Here is a 23,088-nt window from a genome sequence, read left to right as displayed (position 1 = left end):
GAAATGTCTGAAGAATTAGTTTCATAGTGACCCTTCTCTTCATTTCCTTTTTCTTTCTAAAAGAAGCAAGAGTATAGAGCAGGGGTGTTAAACTCACAATGTCATGTGACGTGTCGCGACGTATCTTGACTTTTTTGCCATTGCCAGCAATGGGATAGGCGCAGTTTTCCTATAATGCAGTGGTTCTCAACCTGTGGGTCGAGACCCCATTTGGGGTCGAACAACCATTTCACGGGGGTCGCCAAACAAGGCTGTCCGCCATTTTTTTCCCCTTTTCTTTGGCCACACCCCTGGCACCCGGTGATGTATAAGTGGTTGGGGGTCACCACAACATGGGGAACTGTATTATGGGGTCGCAGCATTAGAAAGGTTGAGAACCACTGCTATAATGCCTCCAGCCCGTGGGCCGACAGTTTGACACCCCTGGTATAGAGAGATGTATCGTTTTCATAGTTATGCTCACTTTAGAAGATGGATTAATGTGACATATTAAGATCCCTGTTAAATTCCTTTCTATGTTAAAATAATAAGCCGTCCTTTCAGTTTTATCAAATGGATTTGTGAGGGAATTTAAGCAGAATTAGGATTCCTAACCTCCATTTTTTTGCAGGCATGGACATTTTTTGTCCTTTACAATCTTTTGAGATTAGCTTACAACACAGTCTGTAAGTAAATTACATCTCTCTTGTAGTCAGTTCTTGTGACCAATTTTTGAGAGCTGAGTTTTTACTCACAACCTTAGTTGCAATGCGTCCTGTCATTTGTAACTGTGCAAATAACCAGACTAAAGTTACAGGGTACACGTCAAGCAGATTATAAGATACGAACCAAGTTCGAATTAAAAACAAGTGTTTAAGTAGATTAGAGACACCCGTTCCAATATTAGGCTCTTGATCGTAAAATTTGTGGCGCAGAAGGGACCTTTGAAAGGAAAAAAAAAAGATTTATCTATGCCTGGCTAGGTTTTCTGGCTTGTTTTTATTATACTATTTCCTGGCCAAGTTTCTCAATGGTAACAAGGAATGAATATGAAAAAGACTTTACCCTGAGGCATTTATGAGCAGGCAAGGCTCAATCAAGACTTGTCATTGCTGGACTAGTGTATGTGGTTAAAAAAGAAGAAGTTGTAAGAAGAGCCAAAGTTCATGTGTATTGAAAACATAGTTATAATTATGTGGTGCAAATGGCTACGCCTTCATTTGGATGCCATTTAATGGTCCACACAAGCCTCGTTGCCTTAACTTGCTGACTTTTCTTTTATCATAATTGTTTAGGAACATATTTTAGCTACAAATCTTTGTGTGATAAAAATATATCACAATTTTCTATCCAGCCAGCTTGGTGTTTGCCCAGACAGAGTCCCTTCCAATTCTGTTATTCTATATTCTAAATATGAGCATAAATACTACAGAATTGAACTTCCCATTGAAAGACAGCTTTTTTGACTCATGCCGGAGAATTATTTCAGACAACAGTAACCAGTTAATTGGAGTTGTATTCTGGATGCTTGCTCTGTTTTTTTCTGTGTTAAAGCTGTGCTAACTCAGGGCTTTTCAACCAGTGGTACAGGTACCACCTGTGGTGCATTGGCACCTGGCAGGTGGAATGCGAGCATCCTAGAAAAGTAGCGGGGGAGGGGAATGAGCTGAACCGGTGGCAGCACCCACAAGCCTGAGTGAGAGATGGCTGGAGCTGCAGGGCTGTCAGGACTGAGCGGAAGCGCCAGGATTGGCGCTTATTCGGGACTGTCAGGGCTCAGTGGAAGCGTCAGGATCAGCACCAGGCTCCAGCTGGAGCTTGGTGCTGATCCTGGTGTTTCTGCTGAGCCCAGAAGAAGCACCGGTCAGCTGGAATGTTGCAGCATCTCCAGGGTCTTGTGATTTACATTCAGATGCTTGGCAACTGATTCATATTTATGATGGTTACAGTGTCCCAGGGTCATGTGAAGTGACCAAAACCTGCTGTACCCACCCAGCAGATGGGGGGAATAAAAACCGAACACCCCCCCACCTCACCTCCGCTGCCAATCCTCAACAGAAATGCTCACAATGAAAACCTCGGACAGGAGGAAGAGCGCTGCCGGGCGGGCAGGCAGGTGTCTTGCTCGGCTGTGGCTTGGGGGGCACTTTTTTCAGTGCTATTGTAACTTTGAACAGTCACTAAGCGAACTGTTGTAAGTCGAGGACTACCTGTACTTCATCACTTTTTTCCTTTTTTTTTTTTTTTGGTCATCCAGTTTTTGACACCTTGCTAGGCAACTGGTGGTACTCGGATGTTGCCATATCCTAAAAGTGGTACAATGGGTGAAACGGTTGAAAAGCCCTGTGCTAACTAACCTTCTAAGCAAATACAAATAGTCCTTGACTTACAACAGTTCATTTAGTGATTGTTCAATGTTACAGCGGCACTAAAAATGTGACTTATGACCGGTTTTCACACTTACAACTGTTATAGTAACCCCACGGTGACATGATCAAATTCAGACATTTGGCAACTGACTCATATTTATAACGTTTGCAGTCTCCCAGGGTCATGAGATCAGCTTTTGCGACCTTCTGACAAGCAAAGTCAAGGGGGAAGCCAGATTCACTTAGCAACTGTGGCAAGAATGGGGCAAAATTCATTTAACAACTGTCTCGCTTAGCAACAGAAATTTGGGGCTCAATTATGGTCGTAATTCGAGGACCACCCCTGTACTTAAAAGAAGTGTGAACCTCTTGGGGATGGTGCAGTAATAAAAAGGACATCTCTAAATATGCAAAACATCCACTGTGCAAAATAGTGAACTCAATTCTGTTTCTCACTGTTGGAGAGTTATGTAGGGTCCTAACTACTTTTACTACTTCTGCTTCATAACTATTTGTCCATAGTGACTTCTTGTTTTCCATCTAGATCAGAGGATGGGAACTAAGGCCCCTTTATGACTTGTGGACCTCAACTCCCAGAATTCCTGACCCAGCCATGCTGAAGTCTACAGGTTGTGAAAGGGCCATAAATCCTCACCCTTGATCTAGATGATTTGACACCAACATCATTGTCATGACACATGCTAATCGTTCAGTTTTGTAGTATTAAGAGTGGCATAACTTTATCCACTTTGACAGAAGAACTAATGTTGTCTATCCCTGATTTTGACTAGTAATAGAGAAATAGAGTCTGCCTGATCCAGGAGGAAGGAATGTTTACAAAAATGGATTATTATTTTTTTGGTTCAAAGGCTGATGCCTGTCTCCTGAGGCACCTGCTTTTTCTTGCAAGTTTGGCGCCCACCCTCCATCTCTAATGTGGAATAATCATACACCTGCTAATAGGGCTGTATGGAAATGGCTTCTCTCCAAGGCAATGTTTATGTTCTGAGTATGGCGGGATGGGGTGATGGTAATTTTTCAATGACAGATTTCTTGGTGAGAGAAGAGATGGAACTGTGATACCTATTCAGAATAACAGGCAGACAGATGCAATGCTGGATTTTATTTATGTATTGATGCAGGCCATTTACACGGTGCACTGCTTCAACAAATAATTCTGGGTGACTGATATATGGTACAACCCCTCTTCCCAAGTTTATAAAACTAGTATAAAAGAAAATAAAATGCAATTAAAAAACTATCATAGTAAATACTGCAATCAAGGCACCTCACAAGAACTCACCACAATTTATCAGGTTCCACCAGTGTCCCAACCCTAATCTTGTTGTCATGGCCTTACAAACGGTCAGTAGGGTTGGAGCCATCTGGATATAAGGGAGATGCTTAGGGCAGATGCTCTGAGAAGGCATATCTCTTGGGTCCCACTAGATCAGGGGTCCCAAGCCTCTGGGCTGTGGACCGATCACTGGTCCGCAGCCCATTGGGAACTGGGCTCCGCAGGGGGCGGGGGAGCACACAAAGTTTCATTTGCGCATGCATGGGAGCTAGGTTGCTTGTGTTGAACCGTCCCCTCCTCCCTCCCGCCGCTGCCACCAGTCCATAGAGTCGGAAAGGTTGGGGATGGCTGCACCAGATGACATTGTTTCAGAGAAGGGATGCACTATTGTAAGTGATTTGGCTCATTTTATGCCATCTTCTTATTGATTCTTCAAATTTCTATCAACTGCTTGAAACTAAATTCTGTAGCTCTCTTTTGCTAAAAATTTGGTGGCAGAAGTTCAACAAATGTGTTCAAGGAATCATATCCCTCTTATGGGAGTGAAGTGCAAAATTATCTCTGCAATATTCATCGGATGGCAATAGGGATGCTAATTCTGTGACAAACCTAGGTCAGTGATTTCCCCCCCCACACACTGTGTTTGTACACCTTTATGTGGCTTTTTAAAATGCACAGATTAAAAATATATATTTCCATAACTCTTAAAAGAGCACAATGAATTTGCTCTGCTGCATTTTATTATAAACTCACAGAAGCCACAGAAGTTCAGATTTACTGCTATTAAGGACCACAGATACTTAAAATCCATGCATTTAGTGAAAAACATGCCCTCATTTTATTAGTCCTCTATGTTGAGTTGTGTATTTTTCAAACAGCCATGAGTTCGGCAGATATGATTACCAATGCTGACAAATCTGAATCATCAGCTTTAAATCTTCAGTGTGTTTTTGCTTAATTGCTTAAGAGTGTCATCATCTTTCTGAGAAACCCTTATTTTCGGGGAGGGGGGGGAGGTTTCCAAATAGCTTGCAAGTCAGAAGAGGAATAGGCTTCCTCTGTTTTATTTTCTGGCCCTATTTTTATAATGTTTGTACACTGATGTGTTTTCCTAGCTAGGTGTAAAAGAAAAAAAAATGTTTCCCTGTATACTTATAATGAACAGTTGGTGGGTGCCCCATCACTGGAAGCTTTCAAGAAGAGATTGGACAGCTGTTTATCAGAAATAGTATATGCTGCATGAGCAGGGGGTTGGATTAGATGACCGCCAAGATCCCTTCCAACTTTGCTACTGTTACTAACACACGTCTGACTCGTTTATTCTTTTCTCATGCGTGTCCGTGGGAATTTGCTACTTCCACCAGAATAACGAAAGCAGCATCACATCACTATCTTCCCTTTTTGTACCTTCATGCAACATCACAATGTCCATAACGAAAAGGACTTGCTTTGTGAGCCCACAACACAGGGGGTTTTTTTTGCATTCCCCCACCTCACTAGGATGCTGCTGTTCTGTGTCTTTGTCTTTTGTAAGGGTAAGTAAAACTTAAACTGTAAACCCATAGCTAGCTCCTGCTTGTTAATACTCACTACAAATCCCATTCAGATAGGAGAGGGGGGGGGGAAATCATTTAAAACTGGAAACAGAAACGTCAAACCTTGAAGGAGAAATAGAGAGGAAGCATAAGGGTCAGGTGAGTTGCATATTATTGGAATAACAGGCTGCTTCTAAATCAGCCTGTTTTACAGCTGCAACTAGCTGCACATCAAAGGACTTAAGTTTGAACCATGCCATGATCCACATAAGCATTTGCTCCTTGCTTCTGACATCAGAGTATAAATACGTGTGACTTCTCATTCCTAATACAGATGATTAGCACTAGGGAAGTATGAGACTCCAAGTTGAAAGAAAACTGTCTAGAACTGCCAAATATCACAGATGCCATTATGGTGTAGTTTATCTACTGCTTCTCTCACACATGCTGAACTAAATAGCATAGGGAACAAAGGGGAGAGCCAGACGGAGTGGGAGAAGTCACAGCTGCATTCTTTTTTGCAGCTGTGGATTTCTTAAAGCAACAGGCCCAATCTCTGCATTGCAGTCTGACAGCCTTAGATCTCATGTACTGTACTAAATTTAAAGCTTTGATTTAAAAAAAATATATACTTTCCAATATTTGATGTAAGAAAGTACCTTTAAGCATTTCTAGATTCCTAAATGTTAGAAAGCACAGGAATTCATACAGCTCAGATTCTTAAATCTAAAAGAAATGTACTACTGGATGCTATAGGATACATATCTGTATCCTTACGTTTTGTTTATAAATGTATTTTAACATCCCATTTTTGGAAACTCGAGTCAGATAGCTAAGGAAAATTTGAACAGATTCAGTTTAAGCTAGGTCAAATTTAACTTTAATGGCTTATTAAAAGAATATTTCAGTGTTAATCTAGTCTTCTGAAATGCAGGTCGTTGATTTAAGCTTTGTAAAGCCTGTGTAAAAATGCTTTAAGCCTGAATAGTTAATCAGAGACTGAAATGGCATACTCATTTGGATCCTTCTTCTTTCACTCATCTGCTTTTTGGATCAGACACTATTTTGTTTTTGAGTGGAGTACTCAAGATCATAAAAATATTGACGAAGAGGTTTTACCCTTAATTCCTATTGGAAAAAACTAGAAATAGAATTCAGATTTCTTGACTTTCTTTTGGTTTTATATATAATCTCGTTCCTCTGTCTGATTACTCTCTGAAAAGAGTTTGCAATACTCAGAGTGAGATATGATGGAATATAATGTAAGACAGCAGCAAATATAAAAGTTATATAGACAGCTTTAACTTGAACATGGTTATCCATGGCCCAATTATCTAAGCAGTAGTGTTATAGCACAATACAAATCATTACAGCTGTTACTTAAAATTGTATCTGCAATGTTTTTTTTATTTTGCTCATATTCGATATAATAAATCATCAGCATGTCTCTTTTACTCATTGGTTTAAATGCACAGTTAGATCTAATACCTTCATTTTCCTCAGGAAAATGATGACAAAAATGCTGTAAGATAGTAAGTCTGAAGATGAACTTTCATTGAGATTTAATCATGTTACTATTTCATAATAAACATGTTAACTATGAAAATATTGACAGGACTCTGAAGCAAAAAAAAAATCATTTCAGCAACTTTTAAATACTGTACACCATTTTTGCCTTGTAAGCAATGCTCCTGATTTCAGATGGAACTTTACCAAGCAAATTCATTTTGTTCTCCCTTTTCTTGCTAACATGCTTTATGGCCCTTTGGAGACAATGTGATGAAGAAAATTGGCGGGAACTAAGCTCAGAAATGAGTCCAACTGTCAGGAGGTGCTCAATTTGAACTGCACATCTTTCTCTTTTGTCAGATTGTTGGCTGTGATCATCAGCTGGGAAGCCCTGTGAAGGAAGATAACTGTGGGGTCTGTGATGGAGATGGTTCCACCTGCCGGCTTGTTCGAGGCCAATATAAATCTCAGCTCTTGGCAAATAAATGTAAGATGTTGACTTGACTTTTACCTCAGTGGGAATATGACTGTTCTACAAACCATAATATGTAAAAAAAATAAAAGGAGTGTTAGGTCCTTAAATTTTTAGTAACAACCAAAGCTATCCTAAAAACATTTTCTTGAACTTTCCTGGCCTCATCCTGGGAAATCAAACACAGTTAATTTCTGAATATTCCATCTTCTCTCAAGAAAAAAATTGGATCCTTCTGTTTTGGGAGCTGTTAAATAGGTTTGCCAGATGTCACAAAGAACGTAGCTATTTTTCCTTACATATCAGAGGACAGCTCTACAGATGAGACTGATCATGGGGCGTAATAGGAAAAAGCTGCACCTGCTGAATAATTTTTGCCTGCTCTCTGTCTGTTAGATATACGCAACCCTCATTGTGTTTGGAATCACGCCAACTATAGCGGACAATGGGGCATGCTCACGCAGTCATCAGTGCCTTGAAAAATAATGAGACAAAATGTACATGCCATGAAAGCATGCAAAGACTTGCAAAGTTGGAAGATCCCAGAGTAATTGATTCATGGAATAGGGTAGCTTGGGCCAAACTACTGCATATTGTTAACCCAGCAACCTCTTTGAACTAAGAAGCCAGTTTGGGAGAAGATGATTTGCGGTTTGTAGGGCTTGGGGAGGTGATGGGAATTCAGCCATTCATTTGCCAGTAGTTCTTCCGTATGAAGTCATGGGCTTGATTTAGACAGCTACATTTACCATTCAGAAGTGGTTCTGGAAGTGTGCAGGGAAAAAAAGAGATTGCATTCTCATCGTGTCCATTTTTCATTGCTAAAAAGCCTCTGCAAAACAGAAAAGGGGCAGTTTTTGGCCGTGGCTGCAGTGTAACATGTAGCATGCTTTTAAAATATGTTTTATTTATTTATGTATTTTTACTCATTGTGCCAAAAGTGATTTCAGCCCTATATCTGCTTCAGGTATGTGAGTATTTGTGTACATACATTTAATTGTATTCTGATTTTAAAGAGGAAACAAAATGGTACATTACCTAAACATCTGAATTCCTATTTGGAATAGTCTTTGCTGAATATCTTATTTTATCTATTTATGTTTGATTGCTGTAAGGAATGTGGAGAGACATTTGTTTAAAGAATCGTGTTTGCTATCAAACAGAATATTTTCTTTTCTAGAAAATTCAAGATACACCCTCACTGGACCAATCAGCTTTTTGTATGTTGTTGTATTAAGTGAATGCAGTGCAAAATAATAATAATAAGAAGAAGAAGAAGAATCCCATAAAGGTGTTCTCTAAATGAATTGGATTTCAACTCCATTCCTGACCAATATAATCAAAGGCAACAGTATTTTGCTGATTCTACGCAGGAGAAAACAAAAGAACATTCCACCAAGTCATGATGCTTACTGTAAATCAATTACAGTATCCTATATTTACAAGGCTGCACAGGCAAAGTATTTAGAATGGCTTGAACTGCTTGGACAAAGGGCAGCTTTAAAACAGAATAAGTAAATTGAGCTTCCGGTGTGAGGCGACGGCGATGGCGGCTAGCTTTTAGCCGTCCAGCTGGGGAAGTGTCAGAGCCGCGGAGCGCAGCGTGCATCAGCTGGCCCGCGGCTCGGAAATCCCTTCCCGGGCAAAGGGAAGGGACAGAGAGTGCAGGGATAGAGGTAGAACCCCTGAACCCCCTCTGGATTTGTTTCTAGAGGGGGTGAAAGGAGTGTTCCCTCGGAGCTCCTGCTGATCTCCGCCTCCCAGCTGTTTTTGCTTCCTAGGAAGCAAAAGAAACCGCCGCTTCTATCTCCGTGTTTATAGCATTCTGGTGAGTAATTTTTAAACGGACGGAGCAGTTTAAAGGATTTTTTGTTATAATTTAGGTGTTTATTTTTTTTATTTTTTGATTTCTACTATTATTCCTCCTTTTTTTTGTTATATTAGTGAAAGGATTTAAGATGGCGCTTTGAAAGTGTCGGAGTTTTTTTTTCCTTTCTCTTTTGTTTTACTTTCCCTTTTTAAGGACTGGTTTTTGCTTTTACTTTTGCTTTTGGCTTAGAATTTTTTCTTTTGAATTGTTTGCTCTTTTATTTTTTATTCTTTGGATTTACTCTGGACTTTCAAGGACTATAGTTTGTCTCTTTTTAAAAAAATTTTTCTTTTTTTTCCCCTCCTCCCTTCCTGGCTGGAGGGGAAAGGGAAGTGACAATTGTGCTTTTTAAAATGGCTTCAAAGAGGCAGCAGCCTTCCTCAATACCCAAGGTTATTTCTTCTCCTATAACTTCCACTGCACAGCTACAACAACAATCTAAACATGTACCACCGGCTCAGCCACCACCCTCCCCTCCTCTATCTGGACTTTCAGCACAAGAGGTTAGAGGCATAATGGGAGAGATTGTAGTTCAAATGAGAGAGGAAATGAATCAATTTGTCTCACAGATTAAATCAGAAATTAAATCTGATCTCAAAGAAGAGATAACGGGGATAAAGACTAAATTGCAAGAAAACAATAATGAATTACGACAAGATATACTGGCAGCTGTTTCAGGTTTGGCTACTGTGGTGGTTAAGCTCGATGCAAGGCTTGAGGAAGTGGAAGACAAAGTTGACTCTTGGGATGACAAAATTCAAGATGTGGAAAGGAAGGTGGACTCCTCACAAGAAGATATTTTGATGTTTCAGTACAGACAAATGGAGTATGCCCTGAGGATCAGAGGCCTCAAGAAAGATGTGAATCAAGATTTGGTGGAGGTGGTCCTTACTGATCTGGCGCTGGCCTTGGATATGATGCGGTGGTTTTAACACTAATCAGTGATTGGGTAAATTTGACAAATTCTGAGATACTTTATCTAGAGGGATGGGATTTACTTTATGGGTGGCATGCCTATTTAATATTCAATAAAAAAATGGATTGGGCTTTTAAATCTCATATCTTAAGAATTTCTTTACTTAGGATTTGGAGAAAATATTATAAAAGTGATTTCAAAGTACCATTATGGGCTATACCTTGGCATGCGATAGAAGCAATAAAAAGAGGGGTTAAAATGGATATGGTGTCTTATAGACAGTTACTTAAATGGGATGGACAAAACTGGCAATTAAAATCACGGGAAGAGTTAGCACAAGAAAACCTTATTTATTTTTGGTTCCAATATAGGCAATTATTAGACAGATGGAAGATGGATTGTAAGGTGGGTTTTCTTAGAGAAGATGAAAATCTTATCAAGCAAGTGAAGGATTCAAGACAAACCCACATTAAGAGAATTTATGCGGTTTTAGTTGAATTGGATTCAGAAACGGAACTAATTAAAGATTGTATGATAAGATGGGCGCAGAATTTTGGTGAGCCAGTCTTCATTGGACACCTGGGAAAATATTTGGGTGAGAAATGTCAAATTTACACAAGCACAGAACTTAAGGGAGAATTTTTATAAAATGTTTTATAGATGGCACCTTGATCCACAAAAAATGTCTTATATGTACCCTGACGTGCAACCCAAATGTTGGAGATGTGGTTATAAGGAGGCTTCCTATTATCATATTTGGTGGTCATGCAGAGAGATAAAAGCATTTTGGATCAAAATATGGTGGAATATCCAGAGAATTTTTAGAAGGAGGGTAAAATTTACTCCGCAATTATTTTTGTTAGGTATTGTTACAGATTGTGATACAAAGGAGGTTGTTTTGATGTTAAATTTGATTACAGCCGCTAGGCTGTTAGTAGGACAATATTGGAAGAAGGAATCTTTGCCTACATTGCAGGAATGGTTTCTTAAAGTAGCTTATCTGGCGGAAATGGCAAAGATTTCGGCTTTCTTAAAGCAACAAACGCAAGAGAAGTTTCTTGCTGTTTGGGATAAATGGATAAAATTTATACAATTTAGATTGGGTATACAAAAATATTATATAGTTTTTTCATAAGTTTTATTTTCATATATATTATAGATAATCTTTTTATATATATAAATATAAAGTTCTTAATTTAATTTTTATTTTTACTTCTTAAGCCTATATTCTGCTCTGGGAAGCTCAGGGGGGGGGAAGGGAGGGGGGGGGTTTGGGAGGGGTGGGGTTTTTTTTTTATATATATATGTATTGTTTAGTTTTATTTTTTTTGTATATGTTGTCTCTTGTTTTGTATTCTTTTTTCTTTTTTGTAAAATTTATAAAACTTTTAATAAAAAAAAAAAACAGAATAAGTAAACCAATAATTCTTTTTCAGATGCTTTCCTTGAATATAAAGCTTTTTTAAAATACAGAAGTGATTACTAATTACAGTAATAGCTGTGGTACAAATAGATATCAGACCCTTTTCCATAACTTCTTTCTTCTTTTCTCTTTTCTTTCTTTCTTTCTTTCTTTCTTTCTTTCTTTCTTTCTTTCTTTCTTTCTTTCTTTTTCTTTTTTGTCTCCATTTATGTTTCCTGCTTACATTTAGATATTTTCACTGTCTTACCGCTCCCAATTTTCAGTTCTATCCTTGCTGCTTCTGATGTCTTGTTTCTCACGTTTTTATCAATTTTTAAATGCAACATAGAGATTTAAGTTGCCATGACATTGGAAAACTGAAGAAGAATTCACTCATTGGTACCCATAGTGGACACAAGAGAAGAAAAATGATAACACGAGTTGTCATTGTGATATTCTATTTTGCATTGGATATCCCAATACGATTCACACCAATTCCATATTCGCATCAGTTGTATGTTGATGTCATGGTTCATATGCCATCATTTGGAGACAATAAAAGACATCTATGCTATCCTTTAACCTCACTTCACTTTCCAGAAGGAAACTCATGGGGAAGAAAGCATGAAATCCTTTTGATTAATCAGCAGATGTACTGGTGCAGTTCTTTCCCTTCTCTTCCCCGAGTAATTCCCATGTATCTGGAGATTAACCCCACTTAAACTACTGCTGAAGCAAGAATGTCTGAAAATGACTCTCAATCTAGACTTAGTGAAGTATAAATGCTCAACCATGCTCATTGCTTCAGTCCCTTCACCTCAAAAAAAATTACTTCTCTCTGGTTTCCTCTTGTTCGTCATTCCTTTTTTTATGCGAGTCTGTCTGCTTTTTCTTTTAGTTTGCAAACCTCAAGGCAAACTTCACCTCCTTTTTAATTCTTTGGGGACAGCTTTTCTTCGAGAAGCAGAATAATAAATGAATAGGAGAACTATTGATTGAGAACTAGGCTGATCATGCAGAAGTGGTTGAGCAGCAGAAGAAAGGATGCCAGAAACGTGTAAGAAACACATGTCAGCCACAAAAAGCAAAGGATACAGTGCTTCCATCCTGTGCAGAACTTGGGATCTTCTCATGTTCATTTGCAGCCCTAATAATTTTAAATGAAAGAAAATCAATTCTTCACGGTTGTTGATGGGAATTTCCCACTCTTAGAAATTCTAGGTCAGGGGTCCCCAATCCCTGGTCCGTGGATCAGTACCAGGTCGCGGCATGCCAGCAACCTGGCCCTACAAACAAGCAAAGCCCCATTTGTGCGATGCAGGCAACACACAAAACCACGCCCCCTCCGGTCCACGTAACCGGTCCCTGGTGCCCAAAAGGTTGGGGACCTCTGTTCTAGGTGAACAAGTGTACAGAAATGGATCTCATTAAGACAAAAAAGAGGTTGGCCTAGTCAAAAGTAACTAACATAGATTTTCCCCTAAGAACCTTTCATAATAAGCCATTTATATACCAGCCCTTTTAAATAAAGTAAACAATGAATTTGAATTACAGAACTATGGAATGTCTGTATCTTCACTGCTGTTACATACTGGCATTTGCACCAGAAAGTTCTGATTACTTCAGTGAGTGATGATTGTTGGGATTGATATTGACCAAGCCAACAAATAATTTTAGGCGTGCTTTCGGCTAAATTTCTGATCGATTAATGGCTGTTCTTTATTCTTGGCTATACATTCTTGATTCTTGTCTACAGATTCCTCCTCTGTTGCATCTCAGCATGCAATGCTTCTAGTAATAACAAAAAGAAAGACCAGGGGGAAAAACGTCATAGTGGTTTGCTTCCCAATTGTTCACTATAAATATTACAGAAATCCTTTGGAAGCTAACTGAGCAATCCAGTGGGTGACTGACTGAGGTGAACTGTTAAGGGACAAATATGTAGGACATGACTGGGGATAGGCAAGGGAGGGGAAAGACAAACAAATGCATATTTGAGCTTATGGCACCCAAGTGGGTATTTCAAAGTTGTGCTCTGGGTGAGGTGGTAGTTGGGCAGACAAATACAATTGAAGTGCCTCAGCAAGTTAACTCTGTGAAAGTTAGAAAAATATGTGTAGGGAGAACTTGTGGAGGAAATGAAGAAACTTGGAGGTGTAAAAAGAGCACTTCCCTAGAAGCAGATCACTAAAAGGTCACATTCCAAGAATAATAAAGTGTTCTGTAATGTTCGGATGTGGTTGTGCAATTGGAGTTGATTTCCTACTAAAATTAAAATCATTTTTACAGCCCAGGAACTCACAGAAGAAATATTTTAAAATATAAAGACATACTGTCATTGAAGGGGGCATAACCTGGAAACTGGTGCACATTTTGTGTAAATGGGGCATTCTTAATGTCACAATAAAAATGTTTTCCTTGTGCTCTAGTGGAGTTTGGAGGACATACACTCTAATGTTACATATTGAAACAATCAGTCAAGAAATCGAGGAACTGCTGTGCTATATGGGAATGTTTTAAAAGAAAGAAAAGAATAAGAAATATTTTTCCCCTGGAATAGAGCAATGTAATAGAAGTCTGGGAGTTTTCTAGAACTAGATATCATAGCAGGAAAAGAAGATCAGGGCAAAGGAAATGGTGAAGAAAAATTATTGTCTCTTCTTTCCTCTTTTATCAAGATTCCCTAGTGTTTCTTGGAAAAGGGGAAACAGTATTACAAGGTTTTATTTTAGATTAATTGAGCATAAGAGCATTCATACAATGGTAGGCATTAAAGTGCAATCCCTGGTTTTGTTTGATAGCATATTCCCCAGTGTGGCCGAGTACTATATTTTAAAGATGTTTTTAAAAATAGTTTTTCTCTAGATAATTTTATTCTTAGATATCCTACACGTGTTTACAATCCTTTCCTAGATAATACACAGCACTGGCTGAGGACAGAGACATTTTTGCTTTCATTTATAATTTTCCTTTAATTTTTGCCTGGAAAGGAACATCTGTTAAGCAGGTAGCAGGAAAATGTCAGAGGCATCCTGTCACACTTAAAGGGTATGATATTTTTTTTTAGCACTTTGAATTAGCAGATTCTGTGCCAAAAATATGCTGGAAATGTTTTTCTTTTTAAACATTCCAAACACACTGTTGATTTCATCATATTGGATTCATTTTCTCTTCGTATCTGCATTTATTTTGTGCTCCTGCTTTGTGTCCATTGCTAAGGAAAAATAGGAAAGAGAAGGAAGAGGAAAAATGTATGCAACATTACAACTATTAGACTTATAAGAAAAATAGCTACTGTAGTATTCATAGGGCTGGTATATCAATCCCAGAGGAGCCTGGAAACAGAAAAGTGGTGGGGTGGGAAAAGATATGTGTCTCTGGATTGCCTCCTACACTCTTCTAAAGGAGAAACATCTGGTTGGTGTCCTCTTTTTGCGCATAAAAATGAAAGATTACTTGAAAAGTTCGGGAGTTCAGCAATTGAGGGTCCTTCCCTACATCCCCCATTTTTATTAGCCCCCTTACAGAATGAACCTGTTTTTTACCACAGGAACAAGCTAGTTTGGAAGCTGTACTGAATAAAGAGCCCTAGCTGCTTCCTAGACTTGCCCAAATCTATCCTAGCCATTTGGAACAGCCTCTGGGAGATAGCATCATTTTCTGGGAATAATAATAATAATAATAATAATAATAATAATAATAATAATAAGCCCCAGTGAGGCACTACCTTGACGTGGTTGTGGGGCTTGTGTACTCTGAGGAAGATGAGAGCTATGCCAGAAGTTCAACCATACTGGACAGGTCTCATCAGAGGAGTCAGACAAAGAGTGTCTCTCCCATAAAAAATATGGTGAGACGTAAATTGCAGAATGCCATACCGGCTCGGACGTCGCCTGGGTTAACAAGGTCCGCGCTAGATATCGGAGTTCCTGGATATCTGGTGAAAAATGGGTTACAGGACTCAGGACTGTTGGCTGAGCAACCAGGGCCAGCAGCTGCAGAACTACTGGAAGAAAAGGTGTTTACCCGTCGCAGATACACAGTGATGGAAAACAAAGAAATAATGATCTGTTACTACAGATCAAGTCCAACAAGAAGAGGATATCTAAAACGAATGCACCAATTCTGGAAAGAACAACATCCAGAATCAGAAATAACAGAACAGAGACCAGCAGATCAACGCCGATTTATAACACGAAATAAAGTATTCACAGAAACAGAATTGGACGAACTGCAAAGGTTTACCCAGGGCAAAGAAATCAAAGCCTTACAAGAAGTAATTCAGAATGTAGAGGCAAACCAGGGGGAGTTGGCAATGAAGGAATCCAGCAGAGATATACAACTGTTCTCATTTGGAAACCAGGCACCTCTTCCTCAGGAAGAACAAAACCCTCTAACTAAAGAAATAAAAGAATTGAAACAAAGAATAACTGAGCATCTAGAACAGCACAAAAACAACAGAATAAGGCTACCTGCATTGAAGCTTGTTCCAAAGAAACAGCTAGCACAAGCATTAAAAGATGCAAATACTGCAATATCAAGTATAAGCACCAATTCACTGCAAGAAACAAACCAACTAATGTACAGCACAGCTGCAGTTATAACAGAATACCTGGGATGCAAAATCAACAAAAAAGAAAAACAAACAAACAGTGCACCAGAAAAATGGAAGGTTAGACTAGAAAATAAGATCAGCAAGTTAAGATCACATGCAAGCAAGCTAGAACAGATGAAAGAAAAGAAGCTGAAGAACAAGAAGACCAAAGAATACCTAATCAAGAAATACCACTTAGAAACAAGGAAGATCAAGGAAGCACTGGAAATAATAAAGCAACAAATAACAGCTATAGCCAGGAAAATCAGTAGATATGAAGCTCGAATTGCAAACTATAGGCAGAACCTCCAATTTCAATCCAATCAGAAACGTTTCTACCAATCCATCAATGGAGAAACTGCAAGGAATCAGTCAGTACCTGACAAGGAAGAAACAGTGCAATTCTGGAAGCAGATATGGGATAACCCAAAGAAATACAACAAGGATGCGGCTTGGTTAAAAGAGGTGGATGCAAATAAAACAGAAGTTGAAATGAAAGAACTAGTAATAACAACAAAAATGGTAGAAAAAAGAGCAAAGAAAATCAAAAATTGGTCAGCACCAGGTGAAGATGAACTGCATGGGTTTTGGTTGAAACATCTGTTATACACCCACTCATTGCCAAGCAGTTCAACAATATACTACAAGGAGGAGAAATTGAAAAGTGGCTAACAACTGGGAAAACCTACCTAATAATGAAAAATCCAGCAAAAGGGGCAACACCAGGCAACTACAGGCCAATTACCTAGCATTTGACTCTCTGCCACATGATTGGATAATAAAGTGCCTAGAAATAACAGGAGTCAGTAGAAACATCAGAAAATTTGTGCAAAGATCGATGGCACAATGGAAGACACAGTTGCAGATCAATGGTGAGAGGCTGGGAGAGGTTAATATCAAGAGAGGAATATTTCAAGGAGATTCATTATCACCATTACTATTTGTTATTGCACTGTTTCCTCTGTCAACAATACTGAATAACTCAGGACATGGCTATCAAACATCAAAAACATCTGCCAGACTATCCCACCTCCTTTACATGGATGATCTGAAGCTGTATGGAAAAACATCATCTGAAATAGAATCGCTGCTCAACACTGTCCGTATATATAGCCAAGATATTGTAATGGAGTTTGGCTTGGACAAATGTGCCACACTTACTATCAAACAAGGAAAAATAGTGAAAACTGAAGGAATCAAGATGCCCCACGAAAATAACATTAAGAGTCTGGATGAGGAAGAGTACTACAAATACTTGGGTATCCTTCAAGCTGACAACATCAAGCACACTGAAGTCAAGAAAAAGATTAGAGGTGAATACATCAAGAGAGTGAAGAAGATCTTAAAGTCCAAACTCAATGGAGGAAATACCATAAAGGCAATCAACACCTGGGCAATCCCAGTCATTAGGTACACAGCTGGAATAGTGGACTGGACTCAAGCAGAACTAAAAGCAATGGATAGGCAGACCAGAAAAATAATGACAATGAATCATGCCCTTCATCCACGCAGTGACATTGATAGACTTTATCTACCAAGGCAAATAGGTGGGCGTGGAATGCTACAAGTACATCAGATGGTTGAAGAAGAAAAAATGGCTTTGGAAGAATATCTGAAGAACAATGATGAAGATGCACTGAAATTAGTATATCAGGAAGGCTTACTAACTACTGGAGAGACCAAACTGGCCTACAAGAAAGACCAAATGAAGAACAGAATAGAGGCATGGGAAGACAAAGCACTACATGGCCAATACATGAAAAAAATAGCTGGGAAAGCAGATAATAATAAAGACCTGGCAATGGCTAAGAGCAGGAAAATTGAAGAAAGAGACCGAGGGACTAATTCTGGCTGCACAAGACCAAGCCTTAAGGACAAATGCATACAAAGTCAAAATTGAGAAGACAGCAACAGACAGTAAGTGCCGCCTATGCAAAGAAGCTGAAGAAACAGTGGACCACTTGGTAAGCTGTTGCAAGAAGATTGCACAGACTGATTACAAGCAGCGGCATGACAAAGTAGCAACAATGGTGCATTGGAAGATCTGCAAAAAATATCATTTGCCTGTAAGCAAAAACTGGTGGGATCATAAAATAGAGAAAGTCATAGAAAATGATAAAATTAAACTGCTCTGGGACTTCAGAATTCAAACAGACAAGCACCTGCAACATAACACCCCAGACTTAACAATTGTCGATAAGAAAGACAAAAAAGTCTGGATAGTGGACGTGGCAGTGCCTGGAGACAGCAGAATAGAAGAGAAAGAACTGGAGAAGATAACAAAATACAAAGACCTACAAATAGAAATAGAAAGACTGTGGCAAAAGCAAGCAAGGGTAGTACCAATAGTCATAGGCTCCTTGGGTGCAATCCCAAAACAACTGGAGCACCACTTGAACACCATTGGCATTGACAAATTCGCTATTAGTCAATTGCAAAAGGCGGCCTTATTAGGAACTGCTTCCATCCTGCGACGATATCTGTAATACCATCAAACATCCACATCTGCCTATCCCAGGTCCTGGGTAAGGACTCGATAGGTAGACAAAATGCCAAATCCACTCTGAACATCTGGCTGACTGTGCGATGATTAATAATAATAATAATAATAATAATAATAATAATAATAATAATAATAAAGTTGGAGGTCATCTAGTCCAACCGCCTGCTCAGGCAGGAAACCCTATACCATTTTGACAAATGGCTGTCCAGTCTCCTCTTAAAAACTTCCAGTGTTGGAGCATTCACCACTTCTGGAGGCAGGTTGTTCCTGTGGTACTCAGCAGGGTCAAATCCAAGCAGGTGACATCAATGGAGATGATTCCAAAAGTGGTAGCCCAGGCCAAAGTCTTGGTATTGAGGAAGGAAACTTCAGACACAGTTACTTTTGCATCACCCAGAGCTTGAAACGAGAGATTTAGCCAAGAATATGGTTTCATTCTCAGGCAGTTTCATTCTGAGAATTAATTAACCACTGTGCTGCTTTGTAGAACTGTGATATATTTGACTAACGTGGTGTGATAAGTGATGGCAGCCACTCTGATTCATAAACCATAGTTTATGACCCCACGGGATGCAATTACCATGTCAAGCTGTTGCATTGGTGCTTTGGGCTTAGCTGGTTGCGTAAATCCAATTATTAAGGTTTGTGAACAATACTTTATTCCTTAACATAATCTGTGAACTCATCTTATTGCATTTAATTCCACAAGTCATCATTAAAGCAAACCATAGGTTAATGCATCATGTAAGCTCAAGGAATGAGACATTAATGGGTCTCTCTCAGAAGCAAATCCCAATATGTTCAGTAGAATTATTATCATGTAAAAGTTCATACGACAACCAAGCCTCACCTAGGTTGTGAGACTAAACCAAAGAAAGCTGTTTAATCAATGAAACCATGGGAAAGTTAGAGAAGAAAGGAACCAGATTTAAACTGCAGTAGCCATTGAAGAAGACTACAGCCCTGTGTTAATAGAGGACAATCAACTCCTTAAAGGGTTTTCATCCAGGCATACAATAAAGATTCTTGTCTGGCAATGCCCTAATGTAGTTTCTGAATAGCTTCTGTGAGTTTGAGTTGAGGACACCTGTATCTGTGTCAACTTATTACATATTGCTTTGATTCTCTTTGAGAATTCAAGGGCTAAAGAGCTAAACAGCTAAAATTCTGGGTAATGCCCTGTTTCCCTGAAAATTAGACCTAACCAGAAAATAAGCCCTAATGCGTCTTTTGGAGCAAAAATTAATATAAGACCCCGTCTTATTTTCAGGGAAACACGGTGTCAAACTTTAGGATAGTCTAGACCAGGGGTAGGCAACCTTGGCTTTTTTATGACTCGTGGACTTCCACTCCCAGAATTCCTGAGCCATTCATGCTGAGGGGACAGGAGAGATTTCCATGCTGAGTCATGCTGGCTCAGGATTTCTGGGAGTTGAAGTCCTCAAGTCATAAAAGAGCCAAAGTTGCCTACCCCTTATCTAGACAATAATATGACTCAACACCCTGGGCATAGCTCTACATCTCTACTAGCAAGCAAAAAGCAGTAAGAATGGGAGCAATGTTCAACTCTCAAACGGTTTTCCCAGTGACCTTTCTTACAGGAAAATGGCAGGGAGCATTGGAATGGTGATCATGTGACCACGGCAATACAGCAGCACTGAAGCAATCCCAGCTTTGCCAAATTTCAATTCCTCAGGAGTGATACAGTCCCGGGTTTTGGAGGCACTATTTTACCCAGTGGAAGGTTACCAACCATCAGAGAGTTTTAGTAGTACATTATAAAGTTTCCATATCACAGAGTGGAGGAACGCATATCAAAAGCCGCTTTGACGACATTGAGTTCCCTGGAAATTAAAAAGAAAATAAAGAAAAGTTGTGGTTGTTTGTACTTCAAATGACCTGGAGATAAACACAGACTTTCTATTTTCGCAAGTCTCATTCCATTAACTTCTTTTAACCTATTATTATATTACAAAGACCAAAAAGATCTTGCTAGCACATTTTAATATTTGAAAACGGAAAAATATACTTGCAAAAAAAAGTATTTTAAAAGGGCATTTCTGTCAGTTTGTGAGTTCATTATAACAGTTTAGAGTGTCGCTATGATTAGCTCTGGGTAAAATAAATACGAAAATGAGCTGGCTTCCAGGAAATATTCTTACATCATTATTTTAAGCCAGTTTAAAAGATGAAACTAATGAAAGAAGAAATACGTTGAGAGAAAAATTGAATTCACACTAACCAGGATCAGAAAGCTGATTTTTTTAAAAAAAAAATTAATAATAAATACATAAATAAATGGAAAAATTGCACTTTTGGGTGGGTATTTCAGAGTTGGCCACTGGTCATACAACATCTGTGTTTATGAGAAACCATTTAGAGAGTGCATGAGTGTTGCAGAAAATATTTTTTAAAAAAAACTAAACCAAAGAACCTAATAATTTATCCAGAAACATGTGTCTCCCATTGGTCAGTTTAGTGCCTTAAGAGGCTCACAAGCAGCTCATGAGGGGCATGGTCCTAGAACAGGCATGTCAAACTGCCGGCCTGGGGACCAGATGCGTAATGCCGAAACCGCGCCCAGCCCATTGCCGTCAATGGAGAAAAAGTCGTGCGCGACGTCACGTGACGTTGCGAGTTTGACATGCCTGTCCTAGAAGTAAGATGTACATGTCAAAACTAATGGTTGTCAAGTCAGAGATCATCCTTACAAACTAAATATATTATACAATTATGCCGTGTGTGAAAAACTTGCTTTTACGTCTCCGGAATTTTTCATTATTAAATTTCATTGAGGGCCCTGCAAGAAGGAGGGAAAATAGCTAACTTCCTTCTGTCTCACAGCGACCTTTGATTTCTATTATTTATTGCTTATTAGAGATTATCACTCAACTGACAAGATCTCTTGGCAATTTATGCACATCTGCCATTTGTTTCCTGTTGGCAACTTTCCTTTACAGGAATTGCTGCAACCCCTTAGTCATTAGGTTTTACAATTCCCAGTATGGTGACTAAACTGCTCTTTGTATTTTTTTATCCGATGACACTAGAATTATGTATTGAGACAATGCATTAGCGGTTTTGCTTTTTGACTCAAGTGTGCAATTAAGTATTAGAAAAGGGACACAGAGATCCATGTACATACAACCCACAAATATTTAATGCCATTAAGTATTCTATAGCTGCCTTGGATCTTCCAAGGCCTCCCTATCTTAGCAAGTTACATGGAGTGTAAATGGTTATAAACACAGAAGCATAAAGATGGAGAAAGTTAGGAGCTACTAGTTTTTTTATTATTATTTTTACTTCTTTTTTCTTTCCTTTTACTTTCTGGTTTTTCTTTCTTTATAATATACACAAGCAACATTAAGTAACAATACACAGTTGATATCTTAGTATTATATATTTACTATATAATAAGTCACTTGAGCATTTTGCAGTTGTTTATCAAAGCTCCATTCAGCTCTAGATGTATATTTTAAGCAGCCTTAAACTGAAGGCCAGTTTGGTTTAGTGGTAAAGGCACCAGGCTATAAAGTGGGAGGCCACGAATTCAAGTCCTGTCTTAGCCATGAAAGCCGATTGGGTGACTTTGGGTGAAACTCTCTCAACCCACCTCACAGTGTTGTTGTTGTTGTGGGGACAATAAACTAGAAAGTAGTATTAGGTAAGTTCACTGCCTTGAGCTATTTTTAAAAATAATAAAGGTAGCATGCAAACAAATATTAACAATATTTTAGAAATCATAGTTAACATTGATATAACTCCTTTTTTTTCTTTTTCTTTAAAAGTTTAAGCTATCAAAATCATGTGAGGGTGAATAATCTTTAGATAACACTATATAAATTCCATTCTATCCAAATAATATAATGCACTACTTGTGTGTTTAAAATAATACAATAAAATTTTTAAATTATTTTTGAACTGAAATGAATAAGTAATGGGTAGACTTTCTAAATCTATATTTTGATTTTCAATATACGTACATATTGAATGTATATTTAATATCTGAATCATTGCGCAAAATTGCACAATAGAATCTATAGTCTGAGAAAGGGTGCTAATCCTGGTACTACGCAATTATTTTCCTCTTTTTGCTGTGATACTTATGTACACCGAGTTTTTACAACTCTCCTGCAGCAAATAGTTCTTTTCATAGATTTATATGAGGGATCCTTCCATCTCCTCCCTGTTTACATCATCTCAGTAACATAATCACTGACTATCATCACAGCAAATACTTCACTTTAGCCATAGAAAATAATTTTAAATTTTGATTATGTTTCTTCGTTTATTTATTTATTTATTTATTTTGAACATTCATGAACATTCTTTGTGCAAATTCTTGAAGGACAGGAATAGGTAGGAAGAAGGGCTGATGCATTAAGGCAATAAGGGTTTGTTTTACAAGAGACCTTGTTTAATTTAAACAGATTTCCTTGAAAACAAGGCCATTGACTGGGCCTATAAAGCATCCTTGTTTCACATTTAGTTTTTCTTCAGGGTTCATTGGATTTGAGTGTTTTTATTTTAAGTGACCAAAGTATGGCTTGCAATTTTCCCATGAAAATAGTTTTCTCTGCTTGGTTGAGCTTCCTTTGCTTGTTGACCATGTGTGTGTTTTTGCTTTCCTGTCTCCCCA

At 38.5% G+C, this 23,088-nt stretch overlaps 1 protein-coding gene across 3 annotated transcripts in view; it reads left to right on the top strand.

Moving 5' to 3' along the window:
- ADAMTSL1 (ADAMTS like 1) overlaps positions 1–23,088 on the top strand; it is a 495,749-nt gene that overhangs the window by 339,038 nt on the left and 133,623 nt on the right. For all 3 annotated transcript variants that reach the window (XM_039319408.1, XM_039319407.1, XM_039319410.1), the window contains one exon: positions 7,050–7,176. In XM_039319408.1, coding sequence (XP_039175342.1) covers positions 7,050–7,176 — 127 coding nt within the window. The remainder of the gene's footprint in view (positions 1–7,049; positions 7,177–23,088) is intronic.

Source organism: Crotalus tigris, unplaced genomic scaffold (assembly GCF_016545835.1).
Source record: "Crotalus tigris isolate CLP2741 ecotype Arizona unplaced genomic scaffold, ASM1654583v1 scf7180000023589.2044511, whole genome shotgun sequence".
NCBI lineage: Eukaryota > Metazoa > Chordata > Lepidosauria > Squamata > Viperidae > Crotalus > Crotalus tigris.
Note: the sequence above shows the minus strand (reverse complement) of the source record. Positions and strands in the feature narration are given on the sequence as shown.